The sequence below is a fragment of the Myotis myotis genome, unplaced genomic scaffold (genome assembly GCF_014108235.1).
Source record: "Myotis myotis isolate mMyoMyo1 unplaced genomic scaffold, mMyoMyo1.p scaffold_m19_p_19, whole genome shotgun sequence".
Lineage (NCBI taxonomy): Eukaryota > Metazoa > Chordata > Mammalia > Chiroptera > Vespertilionidae > Myotis > Myotis myotis.
In genome coordinates, this window is record NW_023416323.1 from 37,074,548 (window position 1) to 37,102,353 (window position 27,806).

General features: G+C 55.6%; 1 protein-coding gene across 2 annotated transcripts; it reads right to left on the bottom strand.

Moving 5' to 3' along the window:
- Positions 1 to 1,655: 1,655 nt before the first annotated feature.
- Positions 1,656 to 21,800, bottom strand: DRC7 (dynein regulatory complex subunit 7). Of its 2 annotated transcripts, XM_036345277.1 has the most exons (17): positions 20,127 to 21,798; positions 19,353 to 19,536; positions 18,245 to 18,370; positions 17,228 to 17,422; positions 14,251 to 14,409; positions 12,787 to 13,005; positions 11,290 to 11,418; positions 8,893 to 8,965; positions 8,059 to 8,187; positions 7,757 to 7,885; positions 6,626 to 6,846; positions 5,199 to 5,414; positions 4,272 to 4,382; positions 4,074 to 4,184; positions 3,002 to 3,196; positions 2,098 to 2,237; positions 1,656 to 2,000 (listed from the first exon to the last, which is right to left on the bottom strand). In XM_036345277.1, exons 1-17 carry the CDS (start codon positions 20,309 to 20,311, stop codon positions 1,907 to 1,909), a joined length of 2,616 nt encoding a protein of 871 aa, XP_036201170.1. In that variant the 5' UTR covers positions 20,312 to 21,798; the 3' UTR covers positions 1,656 to 1,906. The 2 variants fall into 2 exon arrangements, with proteins under 2 accessions (XP_036201170.1, XP_036201171.1); XM_036345278.1 differs by lacking the exon at positions 1,656 to 2,000 and having other exon boundaries at positions 2,094 to 2,576; positions 20,127 to 21,800.
- Positions 21,801 to 27,806: the final 6,006 nt, after the last annotated feature.

Here is a 27,806-nt window from a genome sequence, read left to right on the forward strand (position 1 = left end):
TCCCCTTTCAGCCACCTTGCCTACTCGCCCTCGAGCCTCGTTAGCGTTTGAAAAATTTGCGAGACGCCCTCCAATGGCGGCTGCACCAATCGCTTTAGCAACCGTCCCAGATAGACCAATCAGCGTTCACATTATTGGAACACCAACTCCCAGATAGCCAATGGGAAGGGGACATCCGGACCCGAGCGAAGCCGCGGAACTTCCATCTTGGAGTCGGGCAAAGCGGGGCGGTGTACTTAAGTCAGCATTTTGCAGGGGTTCCTGCTCGTTCCCTTTACCTGTGGGCGGATCCGCGGGTCTGAGGACTTTTCTTTCTTCTTTGGCTCGAACACCGGCTCGAATCTCCCACCGGAGACCGGGAGAGAAACTGAGATTTCCTGATTCTGGGTCCGAGTCAGGCGTGGAGCCCGGGATTGCTGCCTCCACGGCCGACGTCTTCAGCGGATGGGATGGCCGCTTCCTTAAAGCGCTGACCGACTGGGAACCCGAGAAACGCCGACCTCATTTGTGATCCGTGGGTGGGGGTGGCCTTAATCTCCACTGCCCTGCACCCTCGCTGCCAGGAAGAGGCAGCGTCCACCCATCACACTGTACTTGGGGACGCTGACTGCAGAGGCTTATGGGCACTGTCGAGAGAGGACCAGATTAGCAGAATAAAACCCGATCAGCACTGCCCACCCTGCATTTCTCAACCTTTTATATGACAACGTCGTGGAGAACACTGGAAAGAATACTATAATGATATACTAGTGTAATATTTCAATCATATGATGACCATATACGTACCGTGTGGATTTCATCACTTGCTAACATTTTGCTGTATTGATTGGCTTTATCCGTGTGTGTGTTTTCTGAACCATTTGCAAGTTGTGGACATCAAGACATTTCACCCTGACACTGAATGCTACTGAGCGTGTAATTCTTAAAAATCAGACCCTTCTCCTGCATAATCATTGTATCAAGAAAACAAACAGTTGTTTTCCAGGGCAGATTTTCATAATCGTCCCAAAAACTATTTTTAATAACATTTTGCCTAATTAGGAAAGCATCAAGATTTGGCACTTGGCTCTTCTAAGCTCATTCGATTTCATCTCCCCCCCCCCCCCCCTTACTTAATGACTTTGATCTTTTGAAGAGATTGGGCCGTTTACCTTGTAGACTGTCCCACATTATAATTTTGCCAGACTTTTCCCTTCTAGCGTCATTTACCTTGTTCCTTGTCCTCTGAATTTCTTGTTAAATGGAAGTCAAAGCATGATTAGATTCATGATCACTGTTTTGAAACACTTTATAATGAAGTATAATACACATACCCCATATACTTTAAGGGTATGAGGTCGGTGAATTTTCACCATCTGAACATACTCAGGTCAAGAAGACTATTACCTGCTCCTCAGAAGTCCCCCTGAGAAATGCAACCATATCATTCACGTGGTTGTCATTTGTTCCTTTCCACTGAGCCCAAGCGGGGTGTCTCAGCCTCAGTATTATTGACATTTTAGGCTACATAATTCTTGAGACCACCTGCGGAGGTATTGCAACAGCTCAGCATTCCCAACGGACAGGACAGGAAGTCAAGGAGGAAGGTGGACAAGGTGGATAGAGGAAGTTGGTCCCGGACTACATACAGATAAAGAAGGGAAGGAGAGAAAGGCTGGTGCTGGAGCTTGTGAAATGAGGTATAAATTGCAAATCACAAGTGTGTTTATTTACAGAAAAATCATGAGAAGCAGGAACAGATGGGGCCGCAGGGAGGTGGAGCGGCAGTGAGGCCAGGCGCCTGATTCCGAGGTCATTAGCTGGTTGCAGGAAACACGGGCTGGGCTGTGGGGGAGGTTTCTCTCTCTGCCAGCTGAGGCTGAAGCCCCAGGAGGGGCATCTAAGGGCCAGAGGTGCAGGAGGGGCATCAAGAATAGACTTTCAGGTGCTCCACCAGGCGTGGGTCCTTGTAGAGCTTTTCCTCCAGAGCCAAGTACTTCAGCGGGGCCAGCTCCTTGTGTCTGAGATCGGAGGGAGGAGCGAGAGGTGGTGGTGGGGTTACAGAGCTGGCGCTCCGGCTTCCTAGTGGGTCCCCTCGGGCTCCCCTGCCCCCCTCACCGGTTGAGCCGCTGTTCCAAGATACGGATGCGGAACATGGCCTGAGAGCAGTAACTCAGGTACAAGTCTTCGTCCTCGGTGGTCAAGGTCACCTGGTTCTCCTGGTACCACTGCTGTTTCTTCTGCAGCTCCTGCGTCTCCTGCGGGCACAGGCACGGAGAGGAGAGTGCAGGAGGGGTGATGCAGGCTGACCCGCACCCAGGTCTTAGGCTGAGACCCCCGGTCACCAGAGAACCCAGGAGGGTTGACTCCGCAATCACCATCCACAGACGTCAGAGGAGCAGAGGCGGGGCCAGAAAATGCCTTGAGTGGGAGCCCCTGGGGTTGTGTTTAGAAGGATATCAAGTCCATGGGGTCAGAGCAGAGTTCAAGACTGGGACAGCCGTGTGGCTCTGGAACAGCTACCTTTTCAGAGCTTCCAATTTTCTGTCTGTCAAACGAAGGCCGTTGTACACACTCACCACCACCACACAGAGCTCCTTGTGAAGATTAAATGAGATAATGCATAGGAACTGCATGGTATACTTTCAACCAATAGAAATGCATCAAGGACTAGAAGTTGTTACAATGCACCATCCGTCCATCCATCCATCCATCCAACCACCCATCCATTCATTTATTTACGCAGCCCTCCATCTACCCATGCATCCATCCTCCTGTTCATCCACTACCCATCCATTCACCCACTATCACCCATCCGTCTGTCTGTCCGTCCGTCCATCCATCCATCCCTTCATCCACCCTTCCACCCAATGAACAAGAGTGAGGGAGGACAAGTTGGTCATCTGGAAACTCCCAGCAATGGGTCCCTCCCACGTCTGTGACGTGGGGGGCAAAGAGCCATGTGCCCGTTTTCAAGATGAGGATGCCAAGGTCCTCTCCTCTACCCGGGCCCCGGCCGTACCCGCTCGAAACGGGCCTGGATAAGGTTGGCCTTGTCGATGAGCCGCTGCTTGAAGTCCATGAGGCACTCGTCCTTGAGGCGAATGGCCTGCCAGCGCGTCAGCTTCTCTCCTGGCGGCAGCTGTGCCAGGAACGGGGCCAGGTAGTCCAGCTGGGCCTCCACCTGCCGCAGGTGCTCCTCATGCATCACGCGCTCCTGGGGGGGGGGGGGGAGGTGGAGAGTCAGCCGGACCAGCAGGGGCTGCAGAGACCTCCCAGCCAGCTCTGCATCAACATGTGACCACACAAAGCCAGTCCTCAGACCCAGAGCCCAGTGTCTGGTGCCTCTGGGACGAGGCCTCAGAGCAGCCTGGGTGCTGTCTCTTGTACCTACGGTGATTAGTAGCAGCCAACTCTCTATCCTCCTTGAATTTATCGTCCTAACACTCAGTCGATGTTCGCTCAGTAAATGGTGAGAAATGGTTGTTATTCATGATGTTGAATCAAAAACTACCAGTAAGGCTCTCCCTCTTCCCCTTTCACCCCAGAGCCTTCTGTCTCGTGTTGGGAGACAAGGGCTGGAGATGTGGGGGTCGGTGCCCATCCCTGGGAGTCTGAGAACCGGCCATCTGATGCCCTGTCCTGCTTCTCCAACCTCCAACTGTTTTTGGAAATCTCTCCTTGGTTGGTGAAGATGTAGAAGCTGGCCTCGAACCCAGGCTGGGCCGTGCAACCTGAGGGGGTAACCTGAACGCCCCGTGCGGCAGGGGACGGAGAACTCAGGCCCGTGGCCAGGTCTGGAGCTCGAGGGGAGCCCCAGGCAGAGGTGGGCACACACTCCTCATTCCTCCCGCCTGCAGAAGAGGCCTTGGGTTGGCCTCAGCCCCTGGAGGTGGGGGAGACCTGGCCTGAGTCCTGAGTGCTCTTTGGGGTGAAACATAGAAATGGCCAGCTCAGCAGCAAGAATGACCACAATGAGGTCAATGACTTCGCCCCCTAGAGAGGGCTTCCCGGCAGAATCCCTAGTCATCCTCATCACCGGGAGGCCCGGGGGTGCAGAAAAAGTCAGGGCCGGGCAGGGAAACGAGGCTCACCATGGCCTCCCGGTACTCCCGGCTCTTCTCATTGCGCTTCGTGTCGTAGATGGAGATTTTCAGCGTGTGCGCCTCCTCCTCTTCCTCTAGAAGCTTCAGGATCTCCAGCACCTGAGTTGGCAAGTGGGGGAGGGCATGGTTAAGGGACCCCCCTACCCCTGCCACCTCCCACCTGCCCACTCTCCCAGGGGACCCTACCTCCAGCTCCGACTCCCACGCCTGATGTCTGGACAGCTTCTCCTGCTCCTTCAGCTGCATCATGGCCTCGTACTGGTACAGGAGCTTCTTGGTGTGCTCCATGGGCTCCACCTGCAACAGCGGCCACAGTGACAGAGAGGCAGCAACGGCTGGGGTCGCGGACGGACTCTGCAGCCAGACCTCTTGGGTTCAAATCTCCCCCTGCCATTTTCTAGCTGTGTGACCTCAAGCAAGTTGCTTAACCTCTCTGGGCTTCAGTTTCCTCATGTATAAAAACAAACAAACATGAGCCTGGCTGGTGTGGCTCAGTGGTTGAGCATCGACCTGTGAACCAGGAGGTCATGGTTCAATTCCCAGTCAGGGCACATGCCGGAGCTGCGGACTTGATCCCTGGTAGGGGGCATGCAGGAGGCAACTGATCAATGATTCTCAACATTGATGTCTTCTCTCTCTCTCTCTCTCTCTCTCTCTCTCTCTCTCTCTCTCTCTCTCCCTCTCTCCCCCTTGCCCCCTCCCTTCCTCTCTGAAATCAATAAAAAAATATAAATATATATATATTAAAAGGCCCTTAACTAAAGTGATGGCAACTCAATTATTTTAAAAAACAAACACAGATAATAACAGAAGAGAAACTAGAAATTCGGGAGAATGGGCCAGGAGAGTGGGGATCTGAACTAGGAGAGCCGGCCCAGGGGGTGAGAGGATCGTCTCCTCCAGCGCTGGCCCCGGGATCTGGGGTGTGCGATGCCGGGGCCTGGGGGGTTAGGGAGTGGTCTTGGCCTGCTGGGTTGTCTTTCTCTGGGGAAAGGGTAAGAGTTTCAGAAGAGCTGCGAAGAGAAGGACCCTGGGAGGGGAGCTCCTCATTTTCCCCAGGGGCAGAGACGAACTCCCGCCCGCCGCCCCTGCCCGCCACGCCCCCAGGCCCACCTCGTAGCTAAGACACATGTCGGGCGTCATGATGATCTTGTTGCCCTTGCTGTCCACCTCGGTGCGCCGCAGGAACTCGCGCCGGGAGGCCGTGATGTGGTCCTCGCGGCAGTGGTAGCGCAGCTGGATGCGCTCCTCCGAGATCAGAAACACGCGCTCCTCCACGTCCTCGTCGGCTGGCTTGGCCGGGTTGCGGGAGAAGCGCTCGGTGATTTTCTGCGAGGCCAGCACGTGCAGAGGGTGGGTGGCGGGGAAGGGGATTTCTGTGTGGCCCCGAGGGCGGGGACACTGGAACCTGGGGTCAGTTAGGGGTTCCTAGGGAGCAGCCCCCCCCCAGCCAGACAACGGTTCTGGGGGCCCCGTAGGTTTCAGTGCCAAGCCACGCCAGGCCTGTGTGCTGCCGGATGTCTTCTCTAGCTCCCGCCACAAGACTCCGCTTGCTCACCTCCGGAGGTGGGGAGCTCACTATCCCTCCAGGTGGCCGTCTCTAATACTAGATATCCCTTCCTGCTAGAGCAGCGGTTCTCAACCTGTGGGTCGTGACCCCTTTGGCAGTCGAACGACCCTTTCACAGGGGTCGCCTAAGACCATCCTGCATATCAGATATTTACATTATGATTCATAACAGTAGCAACATTACAGTTATGAAGTAGCAACGAAAATAATTTTATGGTTGGGTCACAACATGAGGAACTGTATTTAAAGGGCCAGAAGGTTGAGAACCACTGTGCTAGAGAGAGGTTTTTTGTTGGTTGGTTGGGTGGGTGGGTTTTTTTGGTATTCAATTCAGTGGTCACAGAATTTGTAATGATATGGAGGGGGAAAAATGCACAACTTAATAGTAAGTGGGTGATACAGGAATTCTACCTACATACACACACACATCTCAATTAAGTTAGAAAAGACCCTAAAAACCAAACCTAACCTAACTGGTTTGGCTCAGTGGATAGAGCGTCGGCCTGCAGACTGAAAGGTCCCCGGTTTGATTCTGGTCAAGGGCATGTACCTTGGTTGCTGGCACATCCCCAGTAGGGGGTGTGCAGGAGGCAGCTGATCGATATTTCTCTCTCATCGATGTTTCTAACTATCCCTCTCCCATCCTCTCTGTAAAAATCAATTATATATGTATAAAACCAAACCTATATTATGTAATAATATCTGAGAGATGCCATTCTGAGATATTTTTTACTTTTTTTCCCCTTTATATTTTTTCTCTATGTTTATATATTTCCATATATTTATATTTTCCCATATATTCTAAATGTTTAGTCTGAGTGCGCACTTCTTATAAGAGTAAGGAAACGACACCTCCCTGGCCTCGTGGCTGAGGGCACCGATGGGGAACATCCCTCTGGAGCCGGGGCTGACCCCATCCCGGGGTCACCCGCCTGTCCGCGCACCCGGTCCCCAGCCCAGGAAGCCCTTACCATCATAGGCCGGGGGTTGGACTCCGCGCTGCTCAGCGTGACCTTCTTGACCCTGGACCCGTACGTGACATGGCGGTAGGCGAGGAAGTCGGGCCGCCCTTGGTAGTGCTCCGTCATCGTCTTGGGCGTCTCCTCCCGCTTTATCAGGCCGTCCACGCGGGCCTTCTCGTAGAACTCCATGACGCGGTCGTTCTCGGGCTGCATGGACACGTAGGAGTGCACTGCGGCGGGAGGCGGAGGCGGCGGGGTCAGCACCGGGAGCTCTGGCCACCCGCTGGATACCCCAGCCCTGCCCTCACGGAGGAGCCTGAGGTCTGGAACTCATGTCCCCCTGTGGGGTAGGTAGGCGGTTCCAGCCTCTTTCTTATCCCAGACAACGCCGTGACGAACATCTGCAGCGTGCATTTAAAAACCATTCTTGCCCATAACTTGCTGGGGACAAATTCTCAGCCGTTGCACTGCTGTGCACAAAGCACCAATATGTTAAGGCTGGTGTTGGTTACTTTGCCCGACTGCCCTGGGGAAGGGTTGTGCCAATTTGCTGTCCTGCCAGCAGCGACAGGGGCGACTTCTGCTGCTTTGCACACCTGCTCGCTCCCTGTGGGGCCGGCCATTTCTTCATCTTTGACGATGACGTGAGTGCTGTAAGATGGTCCCTTAGTGGGCTAGTTTTATTTGTTTTATTTCAACCACCAAGTGAGGCTGACCTTTCTCTGAGGGGTGGGGGGAGGAGACAGTATGTTGACCTTATGTTTTTTCCCTTCCCAGCGTTCATGGTCATGGGCACGGCCTCCACGCCCTCTGCCCACTGCATCGCCCTTGTCGGAGCATTTGCTGGTTTTATTGCTCAGCATCCTGACCCCCCTGTACACGTGGCCCCGCTGTGCTCCTGACCCCAACCACAGCATCAGCATGTGGCTCTGCTCTCACGTTCCTGGAGGAACATTTGTCACATGTCCTTGCACCTTCTGTGCTTCCCTGACCTCTCACACCTGGTTGGCTGGAGGAGGCCCCTGTGGCTACACAGACACGGGTTCTTCCCACCACACGCCAGTCGCGTGGGGGCCGCTCTGAGGAGAGTGGAAGGCCCCGCTGGGGGCCCTGGCTGGCCCGGCAATGGGGTCCACTCACCACGCAGAGCCTGGGGATGGCCCGGCTTGAAGTAGTCGATGATCAGGCCCGTGTCCTTGTGGATGTGCCTCAGCTCCAGCATGTCCTCCCGGTTCTGGTACCACTCCTTCATCTCCAGCAACTTGGTGCCTGTGTGGCCGAGTGGTGCTGGCTGCAGCCAGGCCCGCTGCCCGGGCCTCCACCCCCCCATTCCCAGCAGCGCCCGCCCGCACTCACACCGAGAGAGCGTCAGTGATGTGCCAAACGTCCCACAGCACGTCGGGGGACCTGCCCCCACCCCGTGCCCGGCTGCCCCCCCTTACACTCCAAGTCCTCGTAGGTGCTGAGGCGGGACATGAGGCCGTTGCTGTTGAGGTACGGGGCCCACTTCTCCAGCTTGGCCCTCTTGTACTGGATCACCTTCATCCCGTTTGGGCAGCGGGTCTCGAACGCTATGGACAGGGTGGGCTGGGGTGAGGGATCTCGCCAGATCAGGGGGAGGGGGGCCAACCCCCCTCAGCCCTCAGCCAGCCCCTGTCCACTGAGCTGCCTGCTGAGCTCCTCCCGGCCCCAGGCCTGCTGGGGGGAGAGTGAGGGGGGGGGCAGAGGAGAGTGGACTCCAGGAGTGGTTCTTGCCCTGGAGTTCTCAGATCTGAGCCTGACCAGAGGACCCACGCCCCACCCCGTCCCCCCCCATTCACACACACACACACACACACACACACACACACACACATGCTGCCAGGCCTTTGCCTGCGCAGATCTCTCTGGGAGAAGCACCATCCCCTCCTGCCCTAACCTGGCTCCTTCTGAAGTATCACAACTTAGCTCAGAGACACCTCCTCCTGGATGGCCCCACCCACCCCAGGCCCCCACCCCGGGAGCCAGGTGCTCCCTGCCCTGGTTCTCATGACACGTCTCTGGCCCTTCCCCCTGTTGGAATAGCCTAGGGCAGTGATGGCGGACCTAGGACTGGTGGGCCCTCCATCCCGGCAGAGCTGTGTGTGTGTGGCAGGAAGGAAGGACGAGGAGGGGGCAGCAGGAAGCAGAAGGGGTGGGAGTGAGGGGCTGAGGGGCCAGGGCAGCCTTGGCTGGCGTCCCCCTGGGTCACTGTTGCCCAGGCCCTGGGGAGGGGGAGCAAACACACACGGACACACCTTCGGAGGAGATCTCGATGGGCTCCACCCAGGAGTGCGGCATGTCGAAGCCCTTATCCTCGTCCTCCTTGCCCTGTTGGGAGAGGCGGGTAGGGGTCAGAAGTGATAGGCGGAGCCTCTGTCTTGCCCACCCCCCCACCTCCCCCACCCCTCGCCCAAGGTCAAGCCAGGGTGGCGTGTCCGCTCCCCTAGGGGAGCCAGAAGTCAGGGCAGGTCTGACCTGGCCTGGTGTGACCCAAGATAGGGAGGAAGGGGAGCGGCCTGCTCCCGGGGGGCTGGGACCACCCCTGCAGCTCCTGGCTGGGCAGCAGCACCCCTGCCCTGCACGCCCCCTGCCCTCGGTGGTCAGAGGCACCAATGTGGCCATGGCCCTTGGTTAGAGGGGCTTGGAGTCAGGTGGACCCAAGCCCCAGCCTCCACCCAACAGCAGCTCAGGGGTCCCGGGAAAGTCTTAACTGCTCTGAGTCTCCGTTTCCCAACTGGGGCCTTGGGAGGGTTCAGGGGTAGAAGGCACATAAAGAGCTGGGGACAGTGCCTGGCTGTCCTTATTGGCTGGTTCTTTCTCTCTGAGCCTTGATTTTCCCCAACTGTGCAATCAGGCCTGGCCTAGACAAGTGGTCCTCTAACTAGGGCCGTGGTCGGCAAACCACAGCTCGAGAGCCACATGCGGCTCTTTGGCCCCTTCAGTGTGGCTCTTTCACAAAATACCACGTGCGGGCGCGCACATACAGTGCGATTGAAACTTCGTGGCCCGTGCGCAGAAGTCGGTATTTTGTGGAAGAGCCACACTCAAGAGCCGCATGTGGCTCATGAGCTGCGGTTTGCTGACCACTGACTAGGGGACCACAAAAACCTGAAAAAGATGTTCTCAATTTAAAGCTTTTCACCCACAAACGTGGCTCAGGCCTTTGCCGCCTGCTCATCTCATCAGGCCACCCCTTGTGGCCAGCAGGGGGCGCCTGTGCACCGGGTTTACTGTCGGGTCCCCAGAGCTGAGGACACTGAATACGTGTCCGATACAATTTCCCGGGTGTCTACACTGCTGTCCTTCGCACGTCACACCGATGGTCTCACTTGTCCTCGAGCAGTTCCAGCAGATGGGACAGAGTCACCGCTGAGAACCCAGAATACAGAGCCAAGCTGTCACATCCCCGCTCTGTCACTGACTGGCTGTGTAACTCTGGGTAAAGTTACTTCAGCCCTCTGCGTGTAAGCCTTCCTGTCTGTAAAAGGGGATGATGGTCACCATGCACGGTAAGGCTAGTACCCACCTCTCCCGGTGGTTGTGGAGATTTAGACAAGTTAATTCAGGCTCAGCACCGACGGGCACCGTAAGGGCCATACGAGGGTTACCTATCGCTATGGAAGGATTGCGTCGCCCAGAATCCATATGAACTCGCCCCCAGGACCTCAGAACGTGACTATATTGGGAGACAGGACCTTTAAAGGGGTAATTAAGGTAAAATGAGGTCATTAGGGTGCGCCCTAATCCAACCTGACTGGGATGCTTAGAAGAAGAGGGGATTAGGACATAGGACACACAGAGGGAAGACCCCATGCGGACTCGGGGAGACGACAGCCATCCACAAGCCCAGAAGAAGAAACCAACCCTGCTGACACCTCGGTCGTGGACTTCCAGCCTCCAGAACTGTGAGGCAATACACTTCTCTGGTTTAAGCCCCGCAGCCTGTGGTACTTGGTTATGGCCGCTCTAGCCAATGAATGCACCTGTTATTAGTTCCATGACTATAACTGACCCACTGACCCCACTTCTCCACTTGACATACGGAGGATGAAACTGAAGCTTGCAGTGGTCAGGGAGTTCGCCCAAGGTGTCACAGTCAACCCCCAAGGCCTCTGGGCCCCTGACCTCACACACAGGCCTTCCTGCCGATCTGCCCGGAGGACCAGGAGATCAGAGGAGGGATGCTGGTGGCTGGGGGAAGGCCCGAGGTGAGTGACCTTCAGAAGGACTAATAGGACGGACAAGAAAGGCCTAGCAGTGCTTGGGGGAGGTCACAGTGGCTCCGCAGAAAGGCCCAGAAGTGAGGGGCTTCCCGGGCCTGTGAAGGGGGTCTTAGCAGCCTGCTCCAAGGGCATACTCCCTGAACAGGATCATGTGGGGGGGGGGGGGGAGGCAGGGACAGGACCTGAATGCAAGTCCCAGCCCTCCCCTACCTCATTGGGTCATTGGATCTGTCTGGGCCTCAGTTTGTCCATCTATAAAATGGGGCCATAATCCAGACCCTTGAGGAACTTATAATCAGTCTATCTGGACTGTCCTCTCCCATACGCATGCATGCTAGCGGGACTTTTGTCAGGCCAGCCTGAACCAAGACCAAGTATGAAGCCCCCCACCTCCCCCTGCCCCCAGCCCCCTAGGCAAGTGAGACTGACCAGGTTTTCTACGTCATCATCATCAATCAGGTTATCATCATCATCATCCAGGATCGATAGGTGAGGCTTATCGGTCCCCAAAAGCAGGTACTCCCACCTCACAGGGTCTCCCAGGTCAAAGATCAAGTCCTGATGGAGGAGGAGACCAGCTGAGCACACCCCACAGCCTTCACGCCCCCCTCCTGCTCCACAGGGCACAGCAGGGACCTGGGCCCCGGGTCAGAGGGGCACAAAGTGGGCTCTGACAGCCCCTGTGAGTCCATGCCCACCCTCCTCATCTCAACAGGGAAACCGAGGCCCCAAGGGGGGCTGGAACCCCTCTTCTGTTGCTCAGTCTCCCACGAAGAAGTCCCACTGTTGGTCTCTGGGACAGGTCTGGATGTGGGGCGATTCTGCATTGCCTGGGGCATCCCAGGCAGTGTGCAGAGCAAACACAAGCCAGTGAGAGGTTATGGGAGGGGCGATGGCAGGATTGTAAAAAGCCCTCCTTAGGGTGTTACTCACACCAGGGGGAAGGGAAGCAGGCAGGCACACGTGGCATTGCACAGAGGAGGCAGGTGGGGTTTCTCCTCCGTGGCCTGGGTCCCCCACCTCTGTTCATCCCAGTCCACCTGTGCCTAGGCTCACCTGCCAGGTAACTCCCAGCAGGTGGGGAGCACCCCACATCCCACTCAACCTCCCCAGGGTGGCATGCTGTCCCCAGAATCAGGTCCCAGAGGGAGGGCAAAGGCTTCAGAACAGCTGCGTGTGTCTTCAACTCACGTAAGTGGCTCTGAGGTTATATACGAGTATATCTCTCTATATAAAAGCCTAAGCAACCGAATGACCGGTTGACTGGTCGCTATGATGTGCACTGACCATCAGGGGGCAGACGCTCAATGCAGGAGCTGGCCCTTGGTGGTCAGCACACTCCCACAGCAGGAGCACAGCTCAGCTGATGGACGGGCGTCTGACACTGGGCTCATGGCTGGCGAGCGCTGCTGTGGCGCTACTGAGCAGGTGCAGGTGCAGCGGGGCTGGGATGAGTGGGAGTGGCTCAGCACCTAGCCGGGGCTCGGGCTCCTCCCCGCCGCCTGCCGCTTCATGCACCACTACATCCCTCGGGCCCAAACCGGCAGTCCGACATCCCCCGAGGGGCCCTGGATTGAGAGAGGGCGCAGGCCAGGCTGAGGGACCCCACCGGTGCACGAATCCATGCACCGGGCCTCTAGTACATATATATTTATGGAAATTCTTTGAGCTGTACACTTAGGGTGGATGTACTTTTCTGCCAGGTATGCTGCATTGCAATACAATGTTTTTAAGTCATTCAGACAAACTAACCATCCACACTGTACAGGATACACAGATCAAAAGAGACGGTCCCAGCAGAAGGGAGTGGGCTCTGGAGACTCAGCTCTGGGGAAAGTCCGCAGCCCTGCAGGCCTGGTAGCCAGCTCTGCCACAGGTCACCCCCCGCCCCCAACTGCCACACCCACGCAGGCCCCTGCCCAGCACCTTGCAGCAGTTCCAGCAGTCCTGCATGTTGACCCAGTAGTTCTTGTGGTTCCACAGGCTCTCGATGCCCAGGAAGTGGTCGTCCTGGGTGCTGTAGCTGCGTGCCGTTAAAGGGTCAATGAAAAAGCTCTCGGGCACCTCGCGCTTCCCCGACAGCACCAGCACCCACGAGTGCACCCGCAGGCCGTACAGGGGGTCGGGTTTTGCATTCTCCGCCTCCTGCACAGAACAGGTGGGTGACTATGGGCCACGTGGGTGGGAAGGGGGGGGGGTCATCTCCCCGGGGCTAGGGAATAGGCAGGAGAGCTGAGTTCTGATCCAGACTGTCCCATTGGCTGGCTGTATGAGAATATCATCCCACCTTTCAGTTTTCTTATCAATAAAGTGGGAGGGACTGACTTGATCTGGGGTTTATAACTGGGCTCTTTGGAGTGCTAGGATAGCTGGGATTTACTGGCTTTCTGTGTTGTGATTTGTGGTGAGATTTCATCCAAAGAAAGGTAGTGGGACACAAAATGGCTTCCTTGTCTGCCTCCCTTTGGGAGAAGGGTGACTGTGTCATGTTCATTCTTGTATCCCTAGTGCCTAACCAGAGGAGATGCTCAGTAAATACCATATGGGAGGAAAGGAAAGAAAGGAGGGAGGAAAGGAGGTAGAAGCAAGGATGGGAGTGTGGATGGGTAGGAGAGATGGAAGGAAGGAAGGAAGGAAGGAAGGAAGGAAGGAAGGAAGGAAGGAAGAAGAGATGGGAGGATGTATGTTTGTATGTATGTATATACTAGTATGTATGTATGGATGGATGGATAGGAGGATGGATGCATGAGGGAGAGATGGGAGCATGGATAGAGAGATTGGAGAATAGATGGATGGAAGGATGGATAGATGGATGAATGGATAGAGAGATGGATGGATGGATGGATGGATGGAGAGATGGATGGATAGATGGATGGATGGGTGGATGGAGAGATGGGTGGATGGATGGATGGAGAGATGAATGGATGGGTGGATGGAGAGATGGATGGATAGATGGATGGATGGGTGGATGGAGAGATGGATGGATGGGTGGGTGGATGGATGGATGGATGGAGAGATGGATGGATGGGTGGATGGATAGAGAGATGGATGGATGGGTGGATGGATAGAGAGATGGATGGATGGTGGATGGTTGAGGATGGATAGGAGAGCATATGTAGGTGAGTCTTTAGTGAGAGAGTCTGGAATGAGGCAGACGCCAGAACTGCCCAGGCAGCAAAGCTCTGCCATGAGAAATCTACCACCAGAAGCTGGCTGACCACCAATGGGACATTCCCAATGGCCAGGCCGAGGTGGTGAGAGGTAGAGGAGGGGATTTGGACCTGGGTGTCCATACACAGATCTCTTCCATGACCTGTGTCTTTCCCGTTCCTAGAAACGCCTGCTCGAGAGCTGAGCTCAGGGGTTGAGGGCCGAGGACCGTGGACCCACCTTGAGGCGCTCCTCTTCCTCCTTCAGCCGCTTCTCCTCCTCAGCTTTGATCTTTTCCTGCTTCTTCCTCTCCTGGTCCTGCTCATACTTGCTGGTCAGGTCCCTGGGGGGTTTGACGGCGTACTTCTTAGGTGGCGCCACTTGCTTCCTCTGGACTGTCTGTCACCGAGCAAGAGAACATCAGCGGCCGAGAACCACCGCCCCTGGGCCCAGGAGATCGATCACAGCTGCGCCTGGAGCCTGCGAGCTCTCTCGCTTGCAGCTCCGTGACCTTCCGAGTCCCTAACCGCGGGCTCTTCTGTAAATGGGAATGGGAATAACAGAATCTTCTCCCAGGAGTCTTCTGACAAGACAGGGAAATGCCATGGGAGGTGCCCACCAGTCCCGGCACTTGGGAGATGTGGTTCTCTCTCCTCCACAGCCGCCCCCGCCCCCCCCCCCCCCCCCCCACCTTGATGTCCACATGAGCGGTGATCTGGAGAGCGGGCCAAACTGCCAGGAGTCAGATTTCCCAGATTTTGCCATTGGAGAGTTTCATATTGTTATTTTATTTTATTATCTTAGAGAGGAAGGGAGGGAGAGATAGAAACATCAGTGATAAGAATCACTGTTCAGCTGCCTCCTGCACGCCCCCTACTGGGGATCAAGCCCACAACCCAGGCATGTGCCCTGACGGGAATGCTCAACCACTGAGCCACGCTGGCCGGGCAAGGGTTTCATATCTTGACCTAAAGTAAGAGTTTGCTGTGTGTGTGTGTGTGTGTGTGTGTGTGAGAGAGAGAGAGAGAGAGAGAGAGAGAGAGAGAGAGAGAGAGAGAGAAAGAGAGAGAGAGAGAGAGAGAAAGTGAGAGAGAGAGAAAGAGAGAGAGAGAGAGAGAGAGAGAGAGAGAGACAGAGACAGAGAGAGAGACAGAGAGAGAGAGAGAGAGAGAGAGAGAGAGAGAAAGAGAGAGACAGAGAGAGAGAGAGAGAGAGAGAGAGAGAGAGAGAGAGAGAGAGAGAGAGAGAGACAGAGAGAGAGAGAGAGAGAGAGAGAGAGAAGAGAGAGGAGAGAGAGAAGAGAAGAAAGAGAGAGAGAGAGAGACAGAGAGAGAGACAGAGAGAGAGAAAAGAGAGAGAAGAAAGAGAGAGAGAGAGAGAGAGAGAGAGAAAGAGAGAGAGAGAGAGAGAAGAGAGAGAGAGAGAAGAGAGACGAGAGAGAGAGAGACGAGAGAGAGAGAGAAGCGAGAGGAGAGAGAGAGAGAAGCGTGGCGAGAGAGAGAAGAGAAGGCAGAGACCGAGAGAGAGAGAGACAGAGCGAGCCACAGACGATCGAGACAGAAGAGAGAGAGAGAGAGAGAGAGAGATCAGTGGCAAGAAAAATATCCGGGAGAGAACACCGCAGAGGCGGCAGACGTGGGTGCGGCGGGCTTGTGGAAGTTTGGAGGGAGAAACCGCGGCCCTCCCTGGTTTAGAGCCGGACAGACCGAGCCTCAGCCCCGGGGTCTCCATTTATGAGCCGAGCCACTCTGGCCACGTGTAAAATCAAACGAGAAGGCCGCCCGTGCCGCGCTGGCCCAAGGCATGGCCAAGTCTGTGGGCACAAGTGGCTCACACGCTGGGACGCCCTCTGCCTGTGTCAGCATTGGTAACATTTTAATCATCAACATGCTGGCTCAGCTAAGAGGCCCGCGTGTGAGCTCACAGGCCTTTGGAGCCAAAAGCAGGGATGGGAGACTCCATCTTCCTTGAGGAGGTGGGCCTGAGAGAGCGAGGCCCTCACCTGGTGCCTCCCTCCACCAGAGCATCACCGGGGCCGCCAGGTGCTTGCCTGGGTGTCGCACAGGTGCACACGTCTCAGGCTGGGTGCCCAGGCCCCGGTTCCCGAGCTGCAGACATCCATGGGGCTGACACTGATCACCGAGTTTTGGTGTCAACCCAGGTCATGAAAAGCATTATATGCCTGTAGTGCGGCTATTCCCCAAAGGAAAGAGATGCTTTTGTGGTTCCTAAAGTGAAATCCAATGAAGGGCATTTCTTGTGTGCACAGCAGCCGGGGGTCATTCTGGCATCTCAGTTTACAGACATAAAAACAACGGCCGCCTGCTCAAGGGCGGGTGACTTTTTCTTTTCTTGCTGTTAAAAAGGGGCCTTTTTTTTTTAAAAAAAAAAAATTTTAACCTGGGGACGGGAGAGCAAAATGCCCATTTATCTGTTTTCTCCTTAGCTGAAAACGGCTGGATGGGCTTTAAAAAATATATATTTTTTTATTGATTTCAGAGAGGGGAAGGGAGCAGGAGAGAGAGAGAGAGATAGAAACATCAATGATGAGAGAGAATCATGGATCGGCTGCCTCCTGCACGCCCCCTACTGGGGATTGAGCCCACAACCTGGGCATGGGTCCTGACCGAGAATTGAACCGTGACCTCCTGGTTCTTAGGCCAACGCTCAACCACTGAGCCACGCCGGCCAGGTGTCTGGATGGACTTTTATCGAATACGCAGGGTACATGTGGAGGAATTTGAAATAAGCCACGTGGCATTCACAAAATTTACCTCCTGGGGAACACAGAAGCTGAAACTGTTACAAGGGGAGAGGGACAGCCACTGTGGGGACTTGGGGTGTGTGTGTGTTAAGAAACTGAGGTCAGCCCTAGCCAGTTTGGCTCAGTGGATAGAGCGTCGGCCTGCGGACTGAAGTGTCCCAGGTTTGAGTCTGGTCAAGGGCATGTACCTTGGCTGTGGGCACTTCTCCAGTGGGGGGTGTACAGGAGGCAGCTGATCGATGTTTCTCTCTCATCGATGTTTCTGTCTCTCTCTCCCTCTCCCTTCCTCTCTGAAATCAATAAAACAAATTTTTTCAAAAGCAGCGGAGGTCAGAGAAATCACTGGTGGTTTGAAACCCGAACTCCGTGGTGAGGGAGCCGGGTTCCTGGGGCCGGGGCAGGGGGAGGAGCCGGGACACGCTGCTTAAGGGGAGCGGCCCGAGCCCGGCCTACCGTCTTGGACTTCATGGTGAGCGGGCACACCTCCCGGGTCAGGTCCATGAGGCACAGGTCCTGGGAGCCGTAGCCGTTGACGCAGTAGGCGTCGTAGCCGGAGCCGATGAGCATGGAGCAGAGCAGGGTGCTGAAGTCGAAGCAGTTGCCCCTCTGGTACTTGAGCACGGTGGTCGGGGAGTACAGGTGCGTGGGCTGGCGTGGCGGCGGTGGGGGGTCAGCAGCGCCGGCCGCAGCCCCGGGCCTGTCCTCCCCACGCATCAGGGCTGCGCACTAGCGCCCACGCAGGCCGGACCCCCACAGGGTCCTCTCCTTTGTGGGGTTGGGCAGCCCGCTGAGAACGGGGTGAGAACCACAGACCCCGCGTGCGGGGAGAGCCGGCCACACTGGCCTCTAGTTCTCAGGGGCTGTGGGCTCCCCGATGGGCAAGACCCCGGGACTGTGGAAGCTGTGGTCTCACGCTCTCTGATGGGCAATTTCATGGCTTTATCCCGAAGTTCCTCTCCCCTTCTCCCCATCCTTTCCTTCTGGTCCCTTCCTCAGGTCTCACTGTGGACCTATTCTTTCCTCCCTCCCTCCCTCCCTCCCTCCCTCCCTCCCTCCCTCCCTCCCTCCCTCCTTCCCTCCTTCCCTCCCTCCCTCCCTCCCTCCCTCCTTCCCTCCCTCCCTCCCTCCCTCCCTCCTTTCTCAACCAGAAGCCGACTGAGCCAGAAGCTCAAAGATGAGGCCATGGTCCCTGAGCAGCGGGGCCTCCTCCCTCTTTCCTTTCCCTGCTTCCTGGGGCCATGGAGGGAAGGCTCTAAGGCAGAGAGAGGCCAAGGGGGCAAAGCGGTGGGAGCCCGAAGACCAGGCCTGCTGTGCGACCCCAGGTAAGCGGCTGCCTCTCTCTGGGCCCTGCCCCCACCCTCCCCAAACCGACGCCTGGGTCCTTTTCTCCACCCTTGCCTGGCTTCCCATCCGAGGCCTCACTGGTGGGGTGGGGACGGGGCGGGCGATGCAGCCCAGAGTGGCGCTTACCGGCTTGAGGGGGTCGGCCAGGGGCTCCATGGAGAGGAAGTCCGCAACAAACTGGGCGCAGCTGTCCCAGTTGTAGAGCTCGGTGTAGGGCATCAGTGTGGGCCGGATGGTTGTGCTCACGAACTTCTGTGGGAAGGGGGGTGGTGGGGGGGAAGATATTTCACCTGGGGGGAGAGTCTGGCGTTCCCAGGAAGCCAGAGACCTCGGGTTGGGGGCAGGGGGCGCTCTGGAGGCCTCTCTGGGCTTCGGGCTCCTCCCCCGGGGCCTTGGGAGTTGGAGGAAGGGACTCCTCCAAACCCTTCAGGCCCAGATCCAGGATAAACGTGTGCTGTCCCCAGGCGCCCGTGATGAATCAGTGCCTCCCGCCATCCCCACGGTCCCACCGAGAGCCGCCACACCTGGCACCCCCTCCCCGACCGCCAGTGACCCCGTGAGGCAGGTGCCACTGACAGAGGAGGAAACCGAGGCTCCAAGGGAAAACGGACTGGTTCAGGTTCACAGTCGGCAGCGGAGCTGGGCCTGTCTGGCTCTGGGCCACCGCCCTGTGTGGGGGACCTCGTGCTACTAGGGCCCTTCAGGGGCTGCTCTGCCACCCGGGGCCAGTGGGCCAGGGCTCCGGGGTCTCCCTATGGATTCCAGGAAGGCCCCACCAGCACGGATCTCACACGGCCCCACCTAAGGCCCTGCTGACGGCTGCAGAGGGCATGCAGGCCTGGGATCACCAGGTAAGAGATGAGGGGAGAATCCCCGAGCCCCCAGTGCTGCTCAGACATAGGTTAAAGATCGCCATGCGGCCCAATAAAACAGTCTGTGCGTCTCTGCCGGCCTGCGGGCTGCTGTTTTGCAGCCTTGGGGTTCATCCTCTGCCATTCCATCGACAAATGGGGAAACTGAGGCCCAGAGAAGAGGCTCAGGGACATGCCCTGGTTACAGGGCTGGAAGGAAGGAGCCCAGTGCTCAGGTCCTGGGGCCCGTCCTGGGCATTTTGTCTTACTTCTCTGCCCTTCCCTATCTTTAAGCTTGGCCCAGGACAGGGCTGCGCATGGCTCACCTCCTTCCACCCGCTGCTATGGGGCCCCCTCCCCCGCCTTCCACGACCCGGCCTTACGGGGACTTCGCACTCGTTCAGCGGGTACAGGAAGAGGGGCACGCGGTCCGGGCACAGGTGGCTATACTGGCAGGAGAAGTTGTCTGCCACCTGCAGCAGGTGCTCCTCCTTGGGCGTGTTGCTTTGGTAGGAGGCGGGCAGCATGGAGGTGTCGACAGTGACCTTGGTGTCCTTGGTAATGACCCTGTGCCCATAGGAGGGAAGGCATTAATTAGTCCTCAGGAGGCGAGGCCTGGACCGGAACCCTCCATCCACCTCGGCTGCCATGGGCTCTAGCCCCTCCTTGTTTAATCCTCATGATCAGCACTTGCCCTTTGAAACAGCTAAGGGAACTGAGGAACAGAAAGGTTGAGTGACTTGCCCAGGGTCACACAGCTATAGAGAGTCAGAGTGGGGACTTGGCCCAGGCAGTCTGAAAACAGCCCTCACTTTTTTGTTGTTGTTGTTAATCATATTTTTCCAAAGGTTTTTAGAGAGAGTGAAGGGAGGGGGGAGACAGAGAAAGAGGCACATCGATTGGTTGCCTCCCACACGCACCCCGACCAGGGCCAGGGATGGAGCCAGCAACTGAGGGACATGCCCTTGACCAGAAGCGAACCCGGGACCCTTCAGTCCACAGGACAACACTCTATCCGCTGAGACAAACCGACTAGGGCCAGAGCCCTCGCTCTTAACGGCCTAGCCCCCTCTAAGCCCTGGTCCTGCCGCCCAGCCCAGGTTCCTCATTCGGCCCTGCTCCTCCTTTGCCCAGCTCTGCTCTGACCCGACACGCACGTATCCGGGATGGCGATCTTGATGTCCGACAACTTCTTCTCCAGGTCTCTGAGCATCTCCTGCGTCATGGGGGTTTCCTCCTTCCGCGTCTCCGGCGGTGGCTTCGCCATCTTCTCGCCCCTCTCCGCCGCGTCCTCCCGCTCGGCAGCCTCCTCCTCCTCCACTTTCTCCTTCAGGACCTCCATTCTGGCGTGTCTCTGGCTTCCAGAGGTGAAGTCTCTGCAGGAGGGATAAATGCACTCAGAACAGCCAACCTCAGACCAGGAAAGGGCGGCCAAGACCACCGGTGTCCCTGGGGGAGAGGGGGTGTTCTCGGTGGCTTAGATGATGGAGAGGGAAATTGAGTCTCCCTTACACTTCCTTTCCGTGGAGGAGACAGTCTGCTTGGTGCTCACATGCCTCTAACACCTTCCTAGCATCACAATTGCCCTTAAAACAAGGACAAGCAGGCCACAGGCTGAGAACCGTTGTCAGGGCAGGAGAGAGTAGCCCAACTTACTACCATTGCTTGCCTTCTCGTATATTTATTCTCTCATCTTTTTAAAAAATATATTTTTATTGATATCAAAGAGGAAGGGAGAGGGAGAGAGAGAGAGAAACATCAATGATGAGAGAGAATCATTGATTGGCCGCCCCACACTGGGGATCGAGCCCACAACCCAGGCATGTGCCCTGACTGGGAATTAACTGTGACCTCCTGGTTCATAGGTTGACGCTCAGCCACTGAGCCATGCCTCACCGTATCTCCTTTCTGTGGAGCATGATGCTAATGCTAATGCTGAAGGGATTACTACAGTATTATAGAATTTCCTACTTAAATATATTTATTAAGCCAATAAGTGAATTGGCTTAAAGAAATTATTCATGATAGTAAGGTGGTGGTATGGAATATAACAAAATAAAAGTTAACGTCACTAGAATTGGAACTGAGGCACAGAGCGGGCAAAAGCAGGGCTGCCACCAATTCACCTGGGCCAGGGGCAGGTGTGTGTGTGGGGGGAGCTGATACAGCTTTCACTCCCCTGGGTCAGCCCATAGGATGAGGTCATTTGAGAGCCACCCGAGACGCCATATGTACCCTGGGAAAGGCCTTCCCATGGTCCCAGAGCCAAGGTTTGCTGAGGTGGACTGCTACTTGCCAACCCAAAGATCCAGCCCCCAATTCCATAAGCAGAGCCCCAATTTAAAATATTCGGCTTCCCAGCCTCCCTTGCAGCTAGCGTCAGCCCTGTGACTTGAACCCAGTTTTGGGCGCTGAGATGTGAATCCAAGTTGCTACCTGTTAAAGGGGTGAGCCCAGCTGGCACAGGCGCTTGGCCCTTCTTTTCCTGCCTGGGACAGGGTCATAAAGCAGGAGTACAGCCACTGCATGACCGTGAGATAACCACTCGTGGGGACCAAAGCTGCCAGAGTGAAGAGGCAGGGGAGCCATGATCCCAAGAGGCGCTGTGAGGCCTGAGTAGCACCTTTGGACTTCCCATGGTGTGAGGAAACAGCCTCTGCTTGTTTAAGTCAGTTCCTGTTACACCATCTCAGCGCCCGCCTCCCAGCTCATGGCTTTCCATTATCCCACCCCAAAGATGTTCTTCTTTCTTTTTTTTTAACAACACACAGGGCAAAGGTCCAAAGAGGAGGAAAATCGACCCAATGCACAGAATGTGGTGGTGGGCCAAACCAGTTTGGCTCAGTGGATAGAGCGTCAGCCTGCAGACTGAAAGGTCCCAGGTTCGATTCCGGTCAAGGGCATGTACCTTGGTTGTGGGCACATCCCCAGTAGGGGGTGTGCAGGAGGCAGCTGGTCAATGTTTCTCTCTCATCGATGTTTCTAACTCTCTATCCCTCTCCCTTCCTCACTGTAAAAATCAATAAAATATATTAAAAAAAAAAAAAAAGAATGTGGTGGTGGAGGGGTAGTGAGGACTGGGGAGAACAGAACAAGGTCTCCCCAGACTTGTCATCACCCCCTGGGGTGACCAGGGCCAGGAGGGCAAAGGGACCTGGAGGTAAAGGCTGGGCCCCACTTCCCTGATCCAACCCCTACTTGGGCCTCTTGGGGAGGCAAGTCACTGACCACCAGCTGTGAGGGGAAAACCAGGCTCTGTTCCCAGCTCCTGCAGGGCCCTTGAACCATTCCCTGCCCCTTTCCAGGCCTCAGTTTCCCCTTCGTACTATGAAAGGAGGGACAGGTGTTTTCCATCCAGGTCTGACATTCTGTAGGGCTCCGGAGGAGCTGAACGCGTCTGCTGCTTTTCTGGAGGTCAACCCACCTGAGTCCCGGGGGGTCAATATCACACCTGAGGCCCTGTGTCCATCAGGCCCGTTCAAGACCCCAGTTCCCTGCAGGCGAACCTTCCACTGAGCCCAGCAGCCAAGCGACACAGCCCTGTCTGCTTCTTGGACACAGAGACGATGAGCTCAGAGACAGCGATAATAATCAGGTGTTTACAGTTTCCCATGCACACTAAGGGTTTTACAGAGATAAGCTCATTTATCCTCCAATGACTCTGCGAGGCCGACACTATTATGATACCCACTTTGCAGATGAAAAAATTGAGGCCTAGAGAGGTTAAGAGCACAGCCTAAGGTCACAGAGCTAGTAAATAGCCGATCTGGGTATATTTCTGAAATCCATGCACTTTAGGGCCTAAATGAGATGGGGAAATCCCACAAGAGTGTGCGGGAGGCGAGGGGGGGGCGTGGGGGGCCGGGGAGAATGGTAAGTAAAGAAAGAAGCAGGATGCGGAAAGGGCCAAGGTGTCGGTGGGCAGCAGGGGCTTACAGCTAGAGCAGGAGCTAAGAAGGGGCCTGAGCCCACGGTCAGAGAACACTGTCATCAGAGGCAGAGCTGGATCAGAACCGGTAGTACTTCCTTCCCCATATCAGGCCGCCTCGCCAGCCACAGTGCAGTTTGGAGAGGGCATTCCGGCCTCAAAGTGCCCTGGACCCTGCCCCGAGGCCCAGAAGCGTCCCCCATCCCACACATCATTTTCTACACCCTCCCCAGAAGAAACCTCTTCTTCCCCAACACCACCCCCTCCTGCCTCCACCCCCCGCCCCCGCCCCTCCCCCCCCCCCCCCCCCCCCCCCCCCACACACACAGTGAAAACTTCCCCAGAGAGGTCAGGGCTGAAGAAGCCCCTTTACCACCAGCACCTTCCCCCACCCTCCCTGCCAGGCAGGGTCCAGCCACCCTCAGTCCCCTACTCCCCTCTCACCCTCCTAGGACAGCCTGTACTATCTGTTTAGTCTGTCTCCATAGTAACGGCTTTCTGAAGCGGAGGGCCTTCCTGGGAGAGGAGGCTTCTGGGAAATGTAGTCTTCTGTCACTACCCAGGTCCGGCCCGGAAGCCCTGGGCTGCAGGTTCCTTGGCCAGCGGTGTGCTGGAACCAGCCTATGCCAGCTCGGAAGAGCTGATCATTAACATTTCAGGAATGTTGGCGAGCCAGTTGAAAAGCACAGCCATGGTTAAAACGTTTCCCGTTTCTGTTTTTGGAGAAAAAGGGACCCACAAAAGTCACACTGCGGCCCTGTGGAGGTTCGGGGGTGAAATACTGGGGAGACACTGCAGCTGTCCTGACAAGGGTGTATAGTTGCTGTTACTGGTTGAAAGGTAGGGCTGACCTCAATTCTCAACAGTAAAGGAGGATTCTTTTCTTCCAGCTGGAACAGTATGCAGTCATGGGAAATAACGTGCGAAGGATAAATTAGGCGGAGGGGAAGCTCACGAGACCGCGTGCGGACTTGAGTCCTGGTGCGCACCCCGCGATTAGCTCTGTGGGCAGCTCACCGGGGTGAAGGCAGGAGGGACGAGGAGGCGGGAAGCCAGTGACGTGTTGGGCTGGTGGATGGAACATAGATACGCTTCTTTCTCCTTCCCCCCATGCACCATCTCATTTCCTTTGTAAATTTATTGACTTCCGTTTATCCCTACACCTACTCCCATTCCCTGCTCCCTAAAGGCACCCTTTCTGGTGGGTGTTTTTCTTTCCACCCAAATGAGCATTGCTTTGCACGCTGCTGTTCTTAATTTGTGTAAGTAATATTGCATTCAGACCTCCTGTTTCTTTTATTTTCACTTTGTTCAAGACCCATCTGTGCTGCTGTGTGTCCACGGCACGGATCCACGTGAATAACCTCCCTGCTCTCACAGGGACGGACCAACTCCCTCCCACAACCGACAGTGCCACACAGGCCGTGGGCCTGTCCCTTTAAGACCTGGGAGAGCAGCAGCACCCCGTTTTTTCTCCAGGCAGTTGAAACCTACCCTCTCCCCACCTTTTGCAATGCGTGAGGGAGCCTAGAACCCTCGCGCCTGCCAGCGGTTGGTATTATCTGGCTTCCTAACGTTTGCCAGTTTCCGGTATCCCTATTAAACGTGTGTCTCTCGTGCTTTTAAACGTGTCTTGATGTACTAATGTGTGTGTCTCTCGTGCTTTTAAACGTGTCTTGATGTACTAATGTGTTCGTTTTAGGTGTTTCCTTCTCTTGAATCGTCCCTTAAGACATCAGCCCATTTCTCTTTACTGGGGACGTCCTTCTTCTGATTGGCAGGACTTCCAGATGTTCCTCTCTGGTTTTTTATATATATATATATATATATATATATATATATATATATATATATTTTTTTTTTTTTTTTTTTTTATTGATTTTTTACAGAGAGGAAGGGAGAGGGATAGAGAGTTAGAAACATCGATGAGAGAGAAACATCGACCAGCTGCCTCCTGCACACCTCCTACTGGGGATGTGCCCGCAACCAAGGTACATGCCCTTGACCGGAATCGAACCTGGGACCCTTCAGTCCGCAGGCCGACGCTCTATCCACCGAGCTAAACCGGTTTTGGCCCTCTCTGGTTTTTGATGTTGCAAATACCTTCCCGTATTCTGTCCCGTGTCTTCTAATATATCCCTGGGTGTCCTTCTTTAAGCAGAAAACCTTAACTTTGATGTGATTAAATTTGCCAGGTTTGAGTCTGATGTTTTGTGCTTATGAATTTCTGCTTGAGAAGTCCTTCTTTGCCCTTCGGTTGCAAAATATGTTCCTACATTAAAACGTCATAATTTTGGCATTCCATGTAGACCTTGAATCTGCCTGAAGCCCACCCCTGGGGTCAGCCAGCCTAGTCCAAATTCTGAGGGGTTAGGGAGAGATTCTGTCTTATTTTTCTCCATATAATGAGCCAACTTCCCAAAGCCATCATCGTATCGTTCATCCTTCTTGGTGATGCCACTTTAGTCATGTATTATGTCTCCTAAGTGTACATGAGTCTGCCACTGAGCCCTCTATTCTGTTCCACTGGTCTTCATGCCTATCCCTGCACAAACCCCATATTGGATTTATCATTATGGTCTTGTAATAATTTCTTAAAGAATCTGTAGTTCAAGTCTTCCTTCTATGCCCTCTTTCACATATGTTGAGGTAGCTATGTAAGGCCTAAATGCCTCCATATAAATTTTAGAATAAAACTTTTTAAAAGTCTTAAAGAATCATTTGGAATCTTTATTGAAGTTGCATTGTATTCCTAGATTAATTTGTGAATAATTTTTGTCTTTTGATATTATCTATCAGAGAGCACAGAATAAGTAGGTCTTCTAATTTCCTGTATATTTGTTACATTGTAATAAAAACATACTAGGAGTAAATAAATTGGGGTAGAGTGGAGAGAATCAGGGAGCCATGGTGGTGATGGAGAGGGGGGCCCATCCTGCAGCACCCCGATGAGCCCTGCAGCCCAGGGCCTGATAAGGTGATGGCCAAGGCCAAGTTCTGGCCCAGTCACATTCCTGAGGGACCAGGCGGGCCGGGTACCAGGCAGCCCTCTCAGCCAATGTCTCATTTAATCCTTCATCAACCCTGTGGGGCAGCTGCTGCCACCCCTGCCTTACAGGTTCGGTGGATGAGGAACTGGTCCTTGGCAGGTTGGTGGGCCTCAGGGCCTCCATGCCTTGTCCCCACACGGGGCTGTGCACTTGACAGAGCTGAGAAGGAATCTGGAAGGAGCCTTAACCTTCACACCTGGACCCCGGACCTCCTAGTTCATATACAGGCTTTACACAAGGGCTCCACCTGGCTTCTCTTCAAGCCAAGGAAGGGGGTCTCGGGGAACCAACTACATCCCCCTGAATCGTGCGGGGCACTTGACTTTGTCACCTCACTTAGTGCTCTCAGGACGAGGCAAGGACTCGATCTCAATTTTAGGAGCGGGAAGCGGGCTCAGAGAGGCGCGGTGACATGCGGCCCCTTCGTAGCAGAGGCGGGATTTGAACCCAGGCCCTCAGACCCTGGTGTCCCTCTGCTCTTCCTCAGCGCAGGTTGGCAACTCCGAGGCGTTGGGGGGAGGGAGCTGAGATCCTTGGCATGAGAATCATAGGTCTGTGAGGATAAATCCCCAGCCCCACCAAGTGTGTGCACCAAACCGAAGCCTGTGGCTCAGCTGCTGTGATGTCCACACCCCAGGATTTCCCTTCCAGGAACATGGTGACTTGCTTAAAATAGGGCCCCCCCTTCCTGTCTTTCATCTGTTGCTGGTCCCGACTTGGCATCTGGCAGGCCGGCAGCCCCGGGGCCATGGGGAGGGTCTCATTGGACTAACTTCTCATCTGTAGAATGTGCCTGACCAGCTGCAAAGCCCCCTGGGCAGGGTGTGGGTGGGGAGGGGTGCGATTCCCCGCTGGTTAGTAAACCAGGCTGGAGCGGAACGTGATGGTGGAGATGGGGCTTCGGGAGGGGGACCGTCCCAGGGCTCTGCCCTCCTGTCCGCAGGCTGGGGAAGTGGGTGTGTGGGGAGGCGGGCTGTGTCTCTCTCCATCTGTCCCTCTCTGATCTCTCCCTTTGCATCAGCTCATCTGTTAATTCTCTCTCTAGCTCTATCTCTCTATCTCTTCCTCCATCTCTATTATCTGCCTCCTTTTGTTTCCTATGGAGGAAACAGCATGCGGTTGCTTGTGACCCAGAGGTCCAGCTGCTGGAAGCAGGGTCTGGCCTGGGACACACCCCTGGCTCAGGGCTGTCAGGCTGCTGCCGAGCTCACACATCCACTTACTAGGCGGCGGATATTTGCTCAGGGCCCAGACGCACCAGGGCTGGGCTGACGGGCTAGTGAGGCTGGCAAAGCGCCTGCTCTGTAGCTGTAGGTGCTCAGATTCCCGGTGGGGTGTGCAGGGGGCGGGGGGGGGGGGGGAGGCTGGGGGATGTGCTCCCTCTCTCTGCTCAGCCCAGCCCCCTCCCCTGCCTTGGACCTCCAGCCCACTATGACCCTCACGGTGACCCCTACCATGGCAGCAGATCAGAGGTCAAGCCACCCACATGGCAGTCAGAATGAGAACAGGGGCCTTGCTGGGGGTGTCACCCAATGAGTGGCATTCTCTGAATGTCAGTGTCCTGGCAGCCCCCCAAATGGTGGGGGTTCTTCTGTGATAATAGGCCATGGTGGGACTGGCCCAAGCCCCCAAACAAACCTCCAGTTCACAACGACCTGGTGCCTGAGGGGCTGACGCCTCCTCAATGCCCCCTCACCACGAGCAGGGAAGCCAGCGGGTAGAGAGGCAGTGACAACAGGGAGGAAGGGGAGGCTGGGCTCCTTGGAGGGGCCGTGCCAGCAACAGACTCTCCTCTTACTGAGACCAGACGGTGGGCAATGGCAGAGATAGGCTGCTTCTCTATGAAGGCAGGGGTGGGG